At 43.5% G+C, this 17351-nt stretch overlaps 1 protein-coding gene across 1 annotated transcript in view; it reads right to left on the reverse strand.

Annotated features, from left to right (window-relative positions):
* SYNPO2L (synaptopodin 2 like) overlaps positions 1-9336 on the reverse strand; it is a 387443-nt gene extending 378107 nt beyond the window's left edge. Inside the window, exon 1 of the mRNA XM_078643229.1 lies at positions 9042-9336. Coding sequence (XP_078499355.1) covers positions 9042-9146 — 105 coding nt within the window. The 5' untranslated portion in view covers positions 9147-9336. The remainder of the gene's footprint in view (positions 1-9041) is intronic.
* Positions 9337-17351: the final 8015 nt, after the last annotated feature.

A 17351-nucleotide genomic window follows, 5' to 3' on the forward strand; every position in this document is an offset into this window, starting at 1 on the left:
CCGGAAAGAGATATGAAAGAAACAGCTCTCAATGGAACATGCCAATGAGCCCAGCCGTGGGACCATGAGAATGAGACAGCTTCCTGAAATGGCAATAGACTACAGTCCAGTAAGGTCTGTGGGTGAGGTACATGTGGGAGAAAATGTGAATATGACAGCCATCTATCGGCCAGGATATCACATGGAGACAGCCGTCAGTGAACTGCCACCACCCCTCCCTGCACACCCAAACCCAGTTCTTCAGAATGCCGTCATGGCAGCTACAATGAAAACAAGTGCCTTCAAGGGTGTAAAAGTGCACTGTAAACAACAAGGAGCCATAACTCGCCTCCCTGCCCCTTCTGTGGTAGCGCTCACTGCACTGGCAGGAGTGCAGAGGAAGCTTTAGCTTCTTATGAGGAATTCGTTTTCTAGTGAATAGTAGGCGCTGTACAGAAGATCCATTTACCTATTCATATGAATCGCATAAAAATAAAAGCCATTTCTTTTTAACGCCAGGAGACACAAGGCGATGAACGTTCATGCTGGCCCTTAGGGCGGTTTGTTTACACAGGAGGTCATTTACCCAGACAGGCGAGTGCGCCCTCCCTCCCTCCCGTGGTTGCAAAATCCACAGCCTGCTGGAGCCAGCGAGCTGCCCTGCTGCTCCTCGGAACCATAAGGTTTTTACAAACTGTCAACCAATATAGCTTGTGCATTAGAAATGGGGTGTCTCTCAAGGCCTCAGTGATAAAAGGGTGGCCACTCCAAATTGACAACTAAAATGCGTATGCGTGTCTGTGGTAATTAATAAGCACTTAAACATGTCCCCAAGCCTCCGTTAAGAAGGTTTTGGGTCTGAACAAATCTTGTTTGGTGCAGATGGATGTGGGACAGAGCGCTGAGGCCCGCTGAGCTGAACCGAGGAGGAGGAAAGAGGAGCCGACTCATGGACGCTCGAGCGGTGCAGGCAATGTGGCGCAGCTTGAAGCTCAGTCCAGAGCCCCAGAGCACCTAGTGCATGAGTGCATATATTGAAACAAGCTGTCACCATTGTGCAAAGGCAGATGCTTGTTTACACCGCACTTTTACTTTGATGGAAAAACAAAGTGTCTACACCGAGTAATAAAGGAGACAGTGTAATGCTGTAAGTGAAAGATTTAGTCCGGATGGGTCGTCCGAGAAGCAGACAGGGCGGTAACAAAGAAGCCTCATTTTGAATCGAAGCTAGCGTTTAGCATAAACGATGACTCCAGCCAATAGGAATGATGAGCGGGGCTTCAAAACCACTTTTGAAATCTCGATTACAAGAAGCCTCGCAGAGCAAGGAGCGCCTGCAAGCTGTAACGCAGGTGTGCGAGACCTAGAAAAGGAATGCAGTTCAGCCAACCGATAAGGGACAACAGATTTGACAGCTGTCTCTGGATAGTTATGCTTGTGCTTTATTTACCTGCCAGAACCACTGGGTATTTACAAATCCCAGTTTGTATGCCTAGACATCTGTGAGTGAAAGTCAAGTTGCCAAGGCCTATTGTAGTGAGATCACTAAGCAGGGTGTAGGTGCATGCTGTTTTCCCAAAAGTATTAGATCATTTCCAATTGATGTATAGGTAAGCCTTAATTAATAATCGATCCAAAACTGCTTCTCCTTTCCTACACTTATACTGTGAAAATGTTTACACACACCAGTTGGCTACGCCAGACCCTGCTCAAAAGTGTGGCAATGCTCCATGACGTATTGAAAATACCCTAGCCTTTCCAATGATGTGGAGAGGTCAGGCCCTCTTTGATAAGATGAACAACCTTCACCTAGTTACTGACATGGAGTGCAGCAACCCTGTTTGTGACATAAAGAGATCAGGACGTCTTTCACTACAGAGAGGCCTTCTCTATTCAGCTATACCAACAATGTTCCTTGTTCCCCTATCAAATTATGTGATGAATACCGGTCTTGTCCCTTGATGTGAGTTAGGTCTCATGCCTCAAGACTTGGAGAGGCCACGTCCTATTCCTTTACATAGGTAGGCTGTGCGACTTTCATGCTATGGAGAGGTCAGGGGCTGGGAGGCATGACATATCTTGATGTTGAGAGAATGTGTTAAATACAATTATGTGGTATGCTTAATCCCTACCAATAACGTGGTGAGCTGAAGTCTTGTTTCAGAAGGTGCACACTGCAGCTCTAATTCTATGATGTGGACAGATCTCTGCCCTGTTGCCACTTTTGCCTTTTTACCACTTTTGGGCATTTCCTTCTTCGCTGTTCCCTGCTGCTGCAATCCCTGCTGCGGCCCACCTCCTCCACTGCCACTTTCCTGCTCCCCGCATTATCCACCTCTAAGGTGTCCAGCCCTCTCCTGTACACTATGTAATGGTGGCCGCTGAGCTGTGAAGGTACAATCTACTGATCTTGTCCGTGAACTGCTCCCTTCCCTGCACAGCTCCGCCTGGTAGCTACTGCTGGCCCTCTGGTTAGTGGTTCGAGGCACTCCTTCACCCGCAAGCTCCAGCCTTTGCCTCATCCCTGGTGGTCCAGTGGTAGAATGTATCTGTTCTGCTGCTGCGCTGCCCTCTGTCTCGCAGCTCTGCCTTCTTTCTGCTTCTTCTCTCTCTTCCTCATTTCACTGTCCTTTTTTCATGTTTCTTCTCTGCTCTGTTGCTACTTTTGCCTTTTGTGACACTTTTGGGCATTTTCTTCTCTGCTGTTCCCCACTACTGTGATCCCTGTGGACCTGCCCCCCTCCTGTGCCACTTTCCAACTCCCAGTATTTCCCGCCTACCAGCTATCCCGCCCTCCCCTGCACACTGCTTAATGGCAGCCAAGCTGCAGGCGCACCAAAGGCAAGCCCGTCTACGCCCACCGATGCTTTAACCTTGTCCTGCACCACGGACCCTGGTCCTCAGATCCTCCACCATTACGACACCATCACCCTCCACGCCCTGAACCCCGGACACCACACCACCTGTCGCTTAACAACACTGAACGACACCCATGGCCCCTACTCCTGCCACCAATACTGTCACACCTTCACCCACCACCACACCCCAGCACCTCCCACCACTCGACCGACCAAAACCGTGCCCGACCACCTCAGCTGTGTCCTACTCAACACTCGCTCCCCCTGCAAGCCGCAGAGATCTGGGACCTACTCGAGTCCGACTTCCCCGACATCGCCTTCCTCACGGAAACTGGACGAACCCCATATCAGCCACAGACATCGCCACCGCCATCCCTGAGGGCTACAAAGATCATTCGCAAGGACCACACTAACCAACCTAGGGGAGGCATCGCTATCATTCACAAAAACATGCTCCGCCTGACCACCCACTTGATGGCTCAACAACCAGCATGAAGCATCTCCACTTCTAGATCCAGATCAACCTGAATGCCACTCTCCACTGCACCCTCATCTACAGACCGCCCGGTCCCTGCCCATCCTTCAGCGACGCCATCATCAACTTAAACGCACCAATGCTCTGGCATCCACTGACTACATCCTACTTGGCGACCTCAATTTTCACCTTGACAACCCCAAAGACCGGAATACTGCATCCGTACTAGAGAAGCTCACCCCTGCGGGACTCATACAACTAGTCACCTCTCCAGCAGGACACACGCTGAACCCAGTCTTCTCTGCCAGGGACCACATTACCTGTCTCACTCCCGCCCTTCAAGAGTCTAGGCACACCTGCAGACGGCTCGAGAAGAGATGGAGGAGCAATAAAACCCCTGAAGCCCATGCAGCCTTCAAATATGCCATCACCGCACACCACATCTTCCTCAAAACAACAAAGAAAATGGTCCTTCAATAAAGAATCAACGCGCACAACAGCAAAGTACTCTTCGCCGTTGTCAAGGAGTTTGCAAAGCACAACACAGAGACTACAATCATCCCTCCTTCCCAAGACCTCTGCAATAAGCTTGGCACCTTCTTTCACCACAAGTTCAAGCAGATCTACAACAGCTTCAACACCCAAGACCCTTTCACCACACCCACCACCATCGCACCCAATGACGACGCTCCCCACCAGACCATGCTCAACTGAACCCCCCTCACCATGGAAGACAACCTCAAGATCATGATGAGCATCAACTCCGGAGCTCCCTTGGATCCCTGCCCGCATCACATCTTCCACAGAGCCGCTACCTTCATAGTCCCCAAGTTTCACCACACCATCAACTGCTCCATCGAGACTGCCACCTTACCTGAAGACTGGAAACAGACTGAGATCAGCCCCCTACTTAAGAAGCCCCCCGACAAACCTCAAGAACTTCAGACCCATCACCCTGCTCCACTTCCCAGCCAAGGGCATTGAAAAAGCCATCAACACCCAACCCCTCAAGTTCATTTAAGCCAACCATGTGCTGGACCTCTCCCAATCCAGCTTCCGAAGCAACCACAGCACTGAGACCACCCTCCTCACCACTACAGACGATATCCACCCCCTCCTCGACTGAGGCAAAACAGCAGCCCTCATCCTCCTCGAACTCTTTGCCGCCTTCAAAAACATCTCTCACTGCACCCTATGCACAAGACTCCACAACACTAGCTTCCATGATAAAGCCCTGGAATGGAACCCCTCCTTCCTCACCAGTCGAACGCAGAGAGTCAGAATACCACAGTTCCTCTCAGCACCCACATAGATCAGCTGTGGAGTGCCCCGGAGCTCCTCCCGGAGCCTCACCCTATTCTTCCTCTACATGGCCCCACTCGCAGCCATCGACAGGAACCACAGACTCAACATCGCCGACGACAACACCGAGCTGATCTTCTCCCTCACCAATGAACTCACAGTCGCCAGGAGCAACTTCAAAAACGGGATGAAGGCAGTTGCCACCTGGATGAGAGACAGCTGCCTCAAGCTCAACTCAGACAAAACAGATATCCTCATCCTGGGCCCCACCCCATCCACTTGGGACGACTCCTGTTGGCCCGCCACACTAGAAACACCACGCACACCCACGGACCACGCAGAATACCTTGGCATCATACTGGACTCCTGACTCACCATGACCTGCCAGATCAACATCATCTGCTGCTTTTACACGCTTCGCATGCTTTGAAAGATTTTCAGGTGGATCCATGCCAAGTCCAGAAAGACGGTCACCCACGTGCTTGCAGAAGCAGACTCAACTATGACAAAGCACTCTACACTTGCATCTCCAAGAAACTGCGAACATTCAAAACTCTGCAGCCAGATTTGTCCTCAAAATCCCCCACCGCAGTCACATCACCAAACACCTGAGAGAACTCCACTGGGTCCCAGTCAACAAAGGGGTCACCTCACACACACCTACAAAGCCCTCCACGATGCGGAACCTGCTTACCTCAACCATTGCCTCTCATTCCAAGCACCCACCAGACACCTCCGCTCCACCCAACTGGCACTGGCTACCATCTCAGAGATCCGTAAGACCAGGGTCCGAGGAAGATTCTTCTTCTACCTTGCCGCCAAGACCTGGAACACCATGTCTCTCCACCTCAGGCAATCACTGTTGCTGCCCCAATTCAGAAAGGACCTCATGAGATTGCAGTTTGGCTGAACCACAGTGCCTAGACGGATCATCAGCGCCTTGAGGCCCTTACGTGTGAGTAGCCACGCTTCATAAGCATATGATTGATTGCTTTTGATTGATTAAGAGATCATGTCTGTTTAATGAGGTCACTTCCTATGGTACAGCAGCACCTTTTCTCCCCAGATGTTAAAGTGCAATTGTTGCTACGCTCCTCTTTCATACTTTTTTCAAATGAAATTTGATCAGATTTGAGACAAGTGGAGCTGTGCCATAGGGTGAGCCTGGAACTACCAAACAATACAAAGGTACGTTTGAAAACACATAAGAGCACGAGTTAGATATTATACATATGTATATATTACAAGAAGCAAACAGTTAGTATTTCGCTTTTAAATTTGGGAGGATGGTAGGAACACTTACACACCAAGATGTCAGAAAGCAATATGTATAGTATGAAACAAATCTTAGTTGTTAACTGTGCTGAAAAAAAATAGCTGTGCCCGTAATAGATGTAAAGCATGGAAGAACTGATGAAAATAAAGTTTTGAAGATACTAAATATGAAAAATTGAAATTTTAATTTCAGTTATTGCTAAAGTATAAAGAATTATATTTGATGATGCCTTCAGTTATTTTTTTACTATTCTATATTAAGATGAAATACATCATGTGTCAAGACGTGCACAGATCACTTCCTAATATGTAATAGGCAGAGCAAATGAATGTGAGTCGGTTGGTAAGCCTGTGCTCCTCAAGGCCGGACTGGAAACCCAAAGCAGCCCTGTCAATTTTGTCAGGGTTGAAGGTGTGAAGCGCTGCTGCTTTTGCTACCGGGAGCCAATATGCAGCACTGCTGCAAAACCGACCCCCAGTAACAAACCGGCCCCATCCTTCCTTCCAGCCTCCCGGGAAATGCCCGATGCCCGCTAAGGCCAGTCCGGCCTCACCAGCTTTGTTGTTGTTGCCTGTCTGCCTGCAAGTCATGCACTGCTGTTAAGGGTGAAACGCAGTATGCTCACAGACCGACTCAGGACACGTGCAATGCTTTAGTGTAGCATGCATCACTTTCACGGGTCTATCACTTCCTGCTGAGCTGCCTCATTGTCATTCCTGGTACTTCTTTCTAGCTCATTTCAACTCTCGTCCTGCTCCCCAAGCTACTTAGTAACTTGATCAACCAATAGCATAATATCCGTGTTGTTTTCTAAGGCAATGAGGGAACTAAGATTTAGGAAAGACAGGCTGCTAGATTCATCAAAGACCCGTTTTGCGTGTCTATAATAGCGATTCATAAGGAATCGCTATTACAGACTCGCAAAACGGGATTCATGTAGGAATCCCAAAATTTATTGCGATTCCTACAGCTTCCTTATTTGCAATTAGCTAATTGCTAATCGCAAATAAGGAATAACTTCCCATTCATTCCTATGGGCCTAGAGGCCCATAGGAATGAATGGGGAGTTATTCCTTATTTGCGATTAGCAATTAGCTAATCGCAAATAAGGATGCGAATTCAAGGGTGCCAGGGGTGTCCAAAGGACACCCTGTAGCACCCCTGATATGCAAATTTACACAGGTGTTGCGCACACACATGTCCAAAGGACATGTGTGTGTGTAACATGCTAATGAGAAAAATGCACTAAAGCGCTTTTTTCAATTTTTTTCGCTATTTACCACGAAGTCAGACTTTGTGGTAAATAGCGACCAAAAATTGCAAATTCGCAATGTAAAAATGGTTAATGAATTGCATTTAAGGAATCTCAAATAGAGATTCCTTAAATGCAATTCCTCGCAAATGTGCGAATTCTTTATTAGCGAATTTTGCATTTGGGATGATGAATCCCAAATGCCAAAAATTGCACTTGCAAAGGGCCAGATTCTCAGAATCTGGCCCTTTGCGAGCGCAATTGAGCTTGATGAATCTGGCTGAGGGTGTAATGGATAAGTACGGCTGATTTAAGATGTATCTACCTTTCTTTCCAAGGTGCTCCCTGCAAAACTTCAGACGAAACAAGGGCCATCATAACAATATGATATCCCAAATCACGAGCATAACATCCTCAGCAGCTATAGCTGTCAAGTTATGGCATTAAGGGGCAGATGTATCAAAGGCCGAAATTCGCAGAATTTCGGCCTTTGCGACTCGCAAATGGTTGTTTTGCATGTTTTTGAATGTATCAAAAATTCGCAAATTAAGAAATCGCAAATTAAGAAATCGCAAAGATTTGCGATTCCTTAATTTGCCATAGCATTTAAGGAATCGCAAATTTTCTGATTCCTTAAATGCTATGTATGAAGCATTTTTCTTTTGCGAATTTTTGTTAAGGAATCACAAATTACCACCAACTTGTAGTTGATAGTAATTTACGAAGTCCTCAACAAATGCACAATTTTGCATTTTTAAAGGTGGCATGTGACGCACACACATGCCCATGGGGCATGTATGTGCGCCATATGCACACACATGTACATTTCAGGGGTGCAGCAGGGTGTCTTTCAGACACCCCTGCACCCTTGAAATAATTCTCAAATTGCGATTAGCAAATTGCGAATTCACAATTTGAGAATTAGTTCAAAATCATTCCTATGGGCCTCCTGGCCCATAGGAATGCATGGGAAATTATTCCTTATTTGCGAATTCGCAAAATGCGAATTCACAAATAAGGAAGTGTAAGGAATCGCAAAAAAATAGCGATTTTGTTCATACATTCCATTTTGCGATTTCCAAATAGCGATTCCTTAAAAATCGCTATTTAGGAATCGCAAAATAGAATCTTGATACATCTGCCCCTAAGTCTTATTTGTTCAAAGACAGGGTAAAGTCTTATGTCGAGAGTTTAGCAACTGGGGTCATGCAGGCCCCCCTCGGAGCGCCATATACATTTTACTGGTCAGCCTTCTTTATTCGAGTTCAGAAGTGATAATATAACACCACAAAACGGGTAGGGCGTGCATAGTGATTAAAAGGGTTACTTTGCTAATTAAAGAGACAACGTTGCAGCTTCCTTGGCCTGTGGCCTAGATTCATTTCCCCAATGACAGAATGTTTTGCTTTTGGAAAGTCACATTAAGGCCTCTGAATTGCAGCCAGACAAATGTGAATTTGAGTTGCGAACATACAGTTTCTGTCCCTCTCTAATTCGACTTTTGCTTTGGTCGCTTTGCTGTGCTCAATTACTGAGTGGCTGCTCTTTTTAAAAGAGGTTCTTTTTGGGGGAGTGGAAAGCTTTTTCTTGACTCGATCACACACTATGCAAACAGACAGGAGTATGGGGGAGGGGTGCAGATAGTCTCTGCAGGACTCATTATTCAAAGTGGTAAAAGCGTTCACCGTACAAAAACACAGAGCGACTTTAGATTAAATGAAGCAGACTCTTGTAGACTTCGGACAATTCTACAAGCCCCGCGAGAATCCTAGATGAAATTTTGTGAAATCCACAATCTTGAAAATGCTGAAACTTCAAGTAGGGGTACACATTGAAATATCCCTGCTCAATAGACGTGCGCTTCTATGTCACACAGCTGAGTAGCGCCTTGGATCATACCTTAGACACCAATAGTGGTAACTTCTTTTCGGATCCTCCATGCAGCCTGAAACCCCAGGGGCCCTCTCCCGCGAGGGTGATAAAGATCTGGTCGTCGGCACCCATGACTTCTTCTTTCTTCTTACTTGGTGGGAGTCCGAGGTGTCGTCATAATTGCTATCTCCATCAGCAGCACCCTGTTGCAGTCTTTCTCGGTCTCCCCTACCCTTTGCCGTGACAGACACTCGACCCAGCACGATGCAATGCTGTCTGCTGAGCCTGGCCCTCCCCAGACTCTGCTGTCCTCAAAGCTGCTTCACTGTTCGACTTGCTGCGATCAGTCATCAAGCTCCATTTTTGGCAACAAACGATTTAATCCGAAGCACATGTTGTGTCACTCTTACTGCCCTTGTCCCAACTCATGCTCCGTGGAGTCTGCCTAAAAATAGCTCACTCTGGCCTTTCTGTTTCGCCGGAGCCTTTTTTTCGTTACAAACTTTACTGCTGGGAGAAATGTACTTTTAGCCACAGAGCGCTTTACCAACTGCCTATTATCAGTCCACTAATACCCAGCTGGCATGAGTTTTAGGGGCTCCCTCTTTAGAAGCACTCACAGATGCCACCTGCCGCTTAGACCAGACTACCCACTAGAAAAAATATCAACATGCAATGCACTGTTTGTTCCCTTATGTAGCAGAAGGCGCATACAGAGGATCCTTTAAACTCCCGGATGTCTGTTGCCCCCACTGACCCCAATACAGTATCCAAACAATGTATTCTACTATAGAAACTGTTACTGTGCAAAAGATGCATATACTTCTTGCACTCTTGCATTAACCATCGATAACTCAGTTTATGTTCCTCTCTCCAGCTTTTAGTAAACACCAACCACATTACATTCCTTTCAAATTACGCAGTATAACTATTGCTTGTGATATTTGAGAATCTCACTGTAAGAACTTTTTAAGAATCCGCTCTGCTCGTTTTGCACAATTGTATTTTCAATTCAATTCCAATCAATACTTTATTTGGATAAATCATATCCATAAAAGCACAAAATCACAAAGTAATACATGAAAACACACAAGCTCATGATGACCATAAAAACTGATATGTATAAAAGCCAGCAGTAAAAGAATATAAAGATATTGTTTATACCGTGAGCATCATGTTACGTGCACGAACAGCAGTTGTCAGAAAAGTACCCACATGGAATACTAATTAATCGTCTTCCAAATCGAGTAGATTCCTGTATGCAGCTCTGTAATGTATGGGTCAGTACCTTTTAAAAAAAAAGGAGTTAAAAACAATCTTATGTATTTTATGTAAAATCTACAAAAAATTTAATGTGGTTTGACCTCAGTGACCATCACATGGGCATGGCACGTGATCGAGATTGGTATGAAAACCAAGAGGAAAACACAATAAATACTTCACTGTGCCAGCCCTTAGGCGGAAAATGAGACCCCGCTCCCAACAGCCCATAGGTTTGGTAAGATAACTGGCCAGCAAATGATGGTCGTTCTCAAGGGTCATAAAAGTAACTACAGTGGACTCCCTAGACTCCCTGTCGAGTCTGTTCTTTCTATAAAGTGCATTTAGGGCCCCTCGCAGATCTCCGTTGTTAACATTCTCAATCTTCTGTTGGCTATCGAAAATATGTTCATAGTTGATCCTGTTTAAACTAGATCTCACCTGGGCTAGCCATGGGATATCCATGCCTTTATCATAGTTAATTACATAACAATAGGGTATACCGAGTATACAGTTGGACCTGGGCCAATTATGGTATGTACAACAAGAGGTCCAACTGACCTATAATTTTCTGAGAAAAACAAGAAGCTAATGAGACACCCAATAGATATAAATTAAACAATGACCAGATAATTTGGTTCAGAAAAGGAGTTGTATTGGAAATTCAATCAAATATTCACAGTGTTCAAAAGTTTGCTTCAAGGTGAAAAAGTGGATAAAGTGCTCAAGTTAGTGCCTGTGAAGTGATGAGGAAGTATCTACACAAAGAATGTGACTAGAGTAGTCACCACAGTGGTGGAGAGCACTCAGTGTTCTTCTAATACCCCTCACACACCAGAAAGACCCTTGGTGTCATGCTTCATCATCGGGGTCTTCGCACCCCTCTACGGGATGCGGCGTGCTGCTAACCAACGAAATACGTGGGAGCACTTAGATTGATGACTATGTGTGGTGTGCGGAGGGATTACGTTGTTAAGTGAGTGGTGGGTTTGAAGTGATAAATGGTGAGAAAAAGGTTAAAAAGAGCCTGGCATGTGAAGTCTAGTAAATTTTAATGGGCCTCCGTGCTGGCTCTATTAAAAAAGGGGTGTCAAGGTGTATATGTATGATAATGTACAACACCTCATAAGTGCATCAACATGTTTCGATGCAAAGCATCTTCTTCAGGACGGGGCTGCACAATCCCCACCTTACTCACATTAAAAATACATCGTATTAGACACAAATTGTTTATTTCGGCTTTCCGAAACTAATGTGTACCTAATTTTTATTTATATTTCGTAGACATCAGCAATGAATATCTGTAATAAAAAAGGAAATGAACACAAAAGGACAAATGGTATTATATTACTAAAAATATTCAGTCGTTGGTTCAGTGACCTAGAAAAATATATGTGAGGGCAACACTATCTAGACAAAATTTGTTATGCTACTCCTGTGAGGTGCCCTGGAAGGAAAAAAAGACAAACGCAAGACAGACACACACAAAACGTAAAACACACGCTTTATTCAAATAGCTGCAGGGATGGTGCAGTGCTTCAGGATATTGTCATTAGGTTTCACAGAGGAAAGAAAGTAGTGCATACTTGCGGTTAAACAAATTGTTAGCACCATGAGCCTCCAGGACCGGGTGTTGTGCTAAATAGCAACCTGGACACAAGGAAGGTAGGGATGTATGACGTTACAACGCATATTTTTACAACGCCTACCTTTACATCGCAAGTTTTACAATGCATACCATTACAACGCATAGTGCTTTTAGGCGCTGGATAGTGAATAGTTTAATTTACTATTCCAACTCCAGTCGCCGTGGATAGTAGGGAAGGTGTTGGATAGTACATTAAACCTATTCCCTATCCTAGAGCGCCCCCCAGCGCAATGCGTTGTAATGGTTTGCGTTGTAAAAGTTGCGTCGTAAAGGCACTGCGTGGTAAAAGTTGCATTGTAAAGGATGTTTACCAGGAAGGTAGACACACAAAACCGAAGCAAAATGTCATAATCTTGGTGGTCCTCGATTACTTACTTGGTTCAGTTGTAAAAGCAACCTTCCGATCTGGTTCGCTTATGCCATACTAACAAACAGCAGGAGAATCCCTGTCTCAGTATACCCCAGGCCGTGGCTCCGTTGGTAGTGATATCCATTCGGAAATCGCCTAATATGCAACCTCCAAAACTCGTACACTGAGTGCTCTCCACCCTGTGTTGAATACTCTAGTAACATTCTTTGTGTGGATTCTTTCTGTTTATGTAAATTGTATTTTGGGAGACCGAATCCACCCCTCTTCTCTCCTCTCCCTTTTTGTTGTATTCAGTGATGAGGAAGTGACAATTGAAATGTAAGTAATTACAATATTTACAAGAATGAGAACGACCTGTCTAACAATACATCCAATAGCCAACTAAAGAAGCCCAAGTGATGGGATGCCAGGAATGTTTTACTCTGTTTACCGCTTCTTGACTGTCAAATGAGTACAGGTCAAATACATATGAAAATCGATGTTCGACCCCAGAACTTGGAGAGGGTAATTGATTCCTATCAACTTGGTCTTCCTCAGGACGGAGAGCAGAGCAACCTACAGGGTAGGTACGGATAAAGTAAGTATTTTGCACATTATTTCTGGGTTGTGTACCTTCAAACACATGGCAACGCAGGCTCACCTCAATCTAGGACTGCCACTGAGGCAGTGGAGAAGTTCAGGATAGGGCCAAAGGCTCCAGGTCCAGAAAAAATATACAGAGACTGAAAATAATGAATGAAGGGGGCCTTGATTCATGGTGTATTTCCTTGTAGCATTTTTAGAATGGATCACTGACATAATATCGACTACAAAAATATAGGCATTTAAAATATCGACTCCAAAATATCGACTACAAAAATATCGAAGTCCTATCTACAAACAGGTAAGTACAAAAATATCGAATCAAAAATATCGTTTAAAAATATGTACTAAAATATACTTAAATAACCTTAAAATTATTAAATAATTAATTTAAGTAATAAAAAACAAAATACAATTTTATTTCTTAAAACATATATATATATATATTAACATAATATTATTTAAAAATATACAATATTATTACCCTAGCATAGCAAGACTGTTAAAATTACTATTCCCACTCCAATGAGTGCAACAGTAGGGAAAGCGTTGGATAGCGTAGCGGTAAAAATTACTATTCCCACTCCAGTGAGTGCAACAGTAGGGAAAGCGTTGGATAGCGTAGGAGTAAAAATTACTATTCCCACTCCAGTGAGTGCAACAGTAGGGAAAGCGTTGGATAGCGTAGGGGTAAAAATTACTATTCCCACTCCCATGAGTGCAACAGTAGGGAAAGCGTTGGATAGCGTAGTGGTAGAAATTACTATTCCCACTCCAGTGGGTGCAACAGTAGGGAAAGCGTTGGATAGCATAGGGGTAAAAATTACTATTCCAACTCCAAAGAGTGCAACAGTAGGGAAAGCGTTGGATAGCGTAGGGGTAAAAATTACTATTCCCACTCCAAAGAGTGCAACAGTAGGGAAAGCGTTAGATAGCGTAGGGGTTGAAATTACTATTCCCACTCCAAAGAGTGCAAAAGTAGGGAAAGCGTTGGATAGCGTAGAGGTAAAAATTCCTATTCCCACTCCAGTGGGTGCAACAGTAGGGAAAGCGTTGGATAGCGTAGGGGTAAAAATTACTATTCCCACTCCAGTGAGTGCAACAGTAGGGAAAGCGTTGGATAGCGTAGAGGTAAAATGTACTATTCCCACTCCAGTGGGTGCAACAGTAGGGAAAGCGTTGGATAGCGTAGGGGTAAAAATTACTATTCCCACTCCAGTGAGTGCAACAGTAGGGAAAGCGTTGGATAGCGTAGGGGTAAAAATTACTATTCCAACTCCAAAGAGTGCAACAGTAGGGAAAGCGTTGGATAGCGTAGGGGTAACAATTACTATTCCCACTCCAAAGAGTGCAACAGTAGGTAAAGCGTTGGATAGCGTAGGGGTTAAAATTACTATTCCCACTCCAAAGAGTGCAACAGTAGGGAAATCGTTGGATAGCGTAGAGGTAAAAAATACTATGCCCACTCCAGTGAGCTCAACAGTAGGGAAAGCGTTGGATAGCGTAGGGGTAAAAATTACTATTCCAACTCCAAAGAGTGCAACAGTAGGGAACGCGTTGGATAGCGTAGGGGTAAAAATTACTATTCCCACTCCAAAGAGTGCAACAGTAGGGAAAGCGTTGGATAGCGTAGGGGTTGAAATTACTATTCCCACTCCAAAGAGTGCAACAGTAGGGAAAGCGTTTTAGCGTAGGGGTAAAAATTACTATTCCCACTCCAAAGAGTGCAACAGTAGGGAAAGCGTTGGATAGCGTAGGGGTTAAAATTACTATTCCCACTCCAAAGAGTGCAACAGTAGGGAAAGCATTGGATAGCGTAGGGGTTAAAATTACTATTCCCACTCCAAAGAGTGCAACAGTAGGGAAAGCGTTGGATAGCGTGGGGGTCAAAATTACTATTCCCACTCCAGAGAGTGCAACAGTAGGGAAAGTAAATACTTCATATATAATTTAAAAGCATATAAATTAATATCTATAAAAAATTAATTAAAACTAATTACCAATTTAATATAATATAATAATTAATCAATTAAAATTACAAAATAAAATTAATTATTACTATTAGTTACCTATTAATCCCAATGAATTACAAATTAACAATTAATTAATTAACAATTAAAAATTAATTAACAATTAATTCTAAAAAAATACCAATAAATATTTTGACATATTTAATTAATTATAAATAAATTACTTCCCACCCAATTCCCCTATAAACCCACAACCCGCTACAGAAAATAAATTAGTAAAATTAACATAATTAGCAATTAATCAATTAATTAGAATTAATTGGCAATTAAAATTTAATTAATTACCAAATATAAATTAATTAACAATTAATTAAAAATGAATGCCAATAAGTAAATTTACATATTTAATTAATTATAATTAAATTACTTCCCACCCTATTCCCCTATAAACCCACAACCCGCTACAGAATTAAATTACGCAAAAATAAAAAAAACAATATTAATTAATTAAAATTAATTATAACATAAATACACACTTTTCACACATATAACATAAAAAACACTTTAAAAAATTCGATATTATTAAACATTCGATAATTTTAATAACCTATATTATATACTTCGATATTTTACCTTTCTATATTTTTAACATTTGATATTACATTACTTACCTTAAAAACGATATTTTTGATGTCTATATTCTGTCCATTCGATATTTTGTCCATTCTATATTTTAAACTCGATATTATGTCCATTCGATATTTTTTACTCGATATTTTGACTGTTTACCTTTTAGAATGCATAAGGAAGACATCACTAGTAAAAATACCGATAAACTAAAAAAGGATAAGGGCTGGTTTGGCTCCATTTGTTCAAAAAAAGGAAAGTTCTCACCAAAGCTTTAGGTAGTAAACCAAGAAACACCTCCGAAATTCCCAGGCTCTGTAGGGAATACGAAATGGCTAGGAAAAACAGGGAGAAGGTGCTAAGGGAAGAAACCTGGGCCACATTAGAGCAGGCCTCGGCTTCAGGCAATTCCAAGGAGTTTTGGGGAATAATAAACGGCCCTCTTTTTAAAACTCCTAAAGATCCAGCACTTGATGTTAGCGTAGGGGAGGAGTAGTGGGTGACTCATTTTGAAAGTATAATTTCCCCAGTTGAATTTTTGACACTTCCTGTCTGTACTACTTCTGAGAACCATCTCTCTTTTTCTACTAATGAAGTCAGGAACGGGATAGAGGCTTGCAGCATCGGGAAATCCCTGGGCCCTGACGGTGTCCCAATGGACTTTTTCTTTGAGAACATGGATATATGGGTCCCCCTATTAACCTATGTTTTTAATGAAATTGCTTTAGTTGGCCCCCCATGTCATTGAAAACCAGGATAATTTTCCAGATCCACAAAAAGGGTGACAAAGGTAACCCTAAAAATTACCGACCAATCTTGCTGATTGATACGACGGCCACACTCATGGGCCACCTTTTTTTGATGAGATTGGAGGCATGGGTGAGGAGCAAGAACATTTTAATGGAGTCCCAATATGTTTTTTTAAGAAGGAAAGGGTATGATAGACCAATGTATGAACCTCTCATTGATCATGGACAGATTTGGCAGAGGCAAGGGTGGAAAGATCTATCTTGCCTTTATGGACTTATCCACAGCCTTTGACTGCGTATCCCACCCTAGATTCTGGCAAATAATGGAGGTAATGGGAATAGATCGGGTATTGGCTAATTTCATTAGACAGCTATATTCTGACGCCTCCTCGTCAGTACTGCTTTGGGAAGAACGGGGAATGCCCGACCCTTTAAGAACTTAAGAGGGTTAAGGCAAGGCTGCGTCCTGGCACAGTTTTTATTTTCCATCTATACCAACGGTGTGGGAAAACATCTTGAGGACGCAGCCTTGGACGTCCCTGTGCTCTCTAATCATTAGCAGTTACCGATACTGGCATTGGCTGATGATGCCGTTTTGATGGCCCGAACTGGGACAGGGCTCCAGCGTCTTATTTCCGCCTAAGCGGCTTTTATTAATTCACTGGATTTAAAGGTGAATGAGACTAAATCTTTTATAATCATTGCATTGGCAGGGAAACGCCTTTCTTTATGGATTCTGGCAAAATTGAGGTGGTGGACTCGTTTCCCTATTTAGGAGTTCTTTTTGATAAAAATCAATCATGGTCCAAACTGTTAGAGGGAAGAGCAATGGGTATGCAGAGAAGCTTAATTGCATTAAAAACATTAAAAACATTCTCCAAAAGGTTGGGAGCCGAACCCCTAATTCCTAAGAAAAAAATGTACCACACAAAACTAAAGCGGCAGCTGTGTATGGGGCAGGAGTATGGGGGATGGCACCTTGCGATTCTCTGCAATCCATCGAGAACACATTTTTAAGTCTTTTTCCTCTCTTCCCCAGTCATACTGTGCTTCACATGGAACTGGCTCTACCATACATTATGGACTCGATCAAAATGGTACCACTCCTGTTGTGGTTCTCTATTTGGTGCA

Source organism: Lissotriton helveticus, chromosome 5_1 (assembly GCF_964261635.1).
Source record: "Lissotriton helveticus chromosome 5_1, aLisHel1.1, whole genome shotgun sequence".
Taxonomy (NCBI): domain Eukaryota; kingdom Metazoa; phylum Chordata; class Amphibia; order Caudata; family Salamandridae; genus Lissotriton; species Lissotriton helveticus.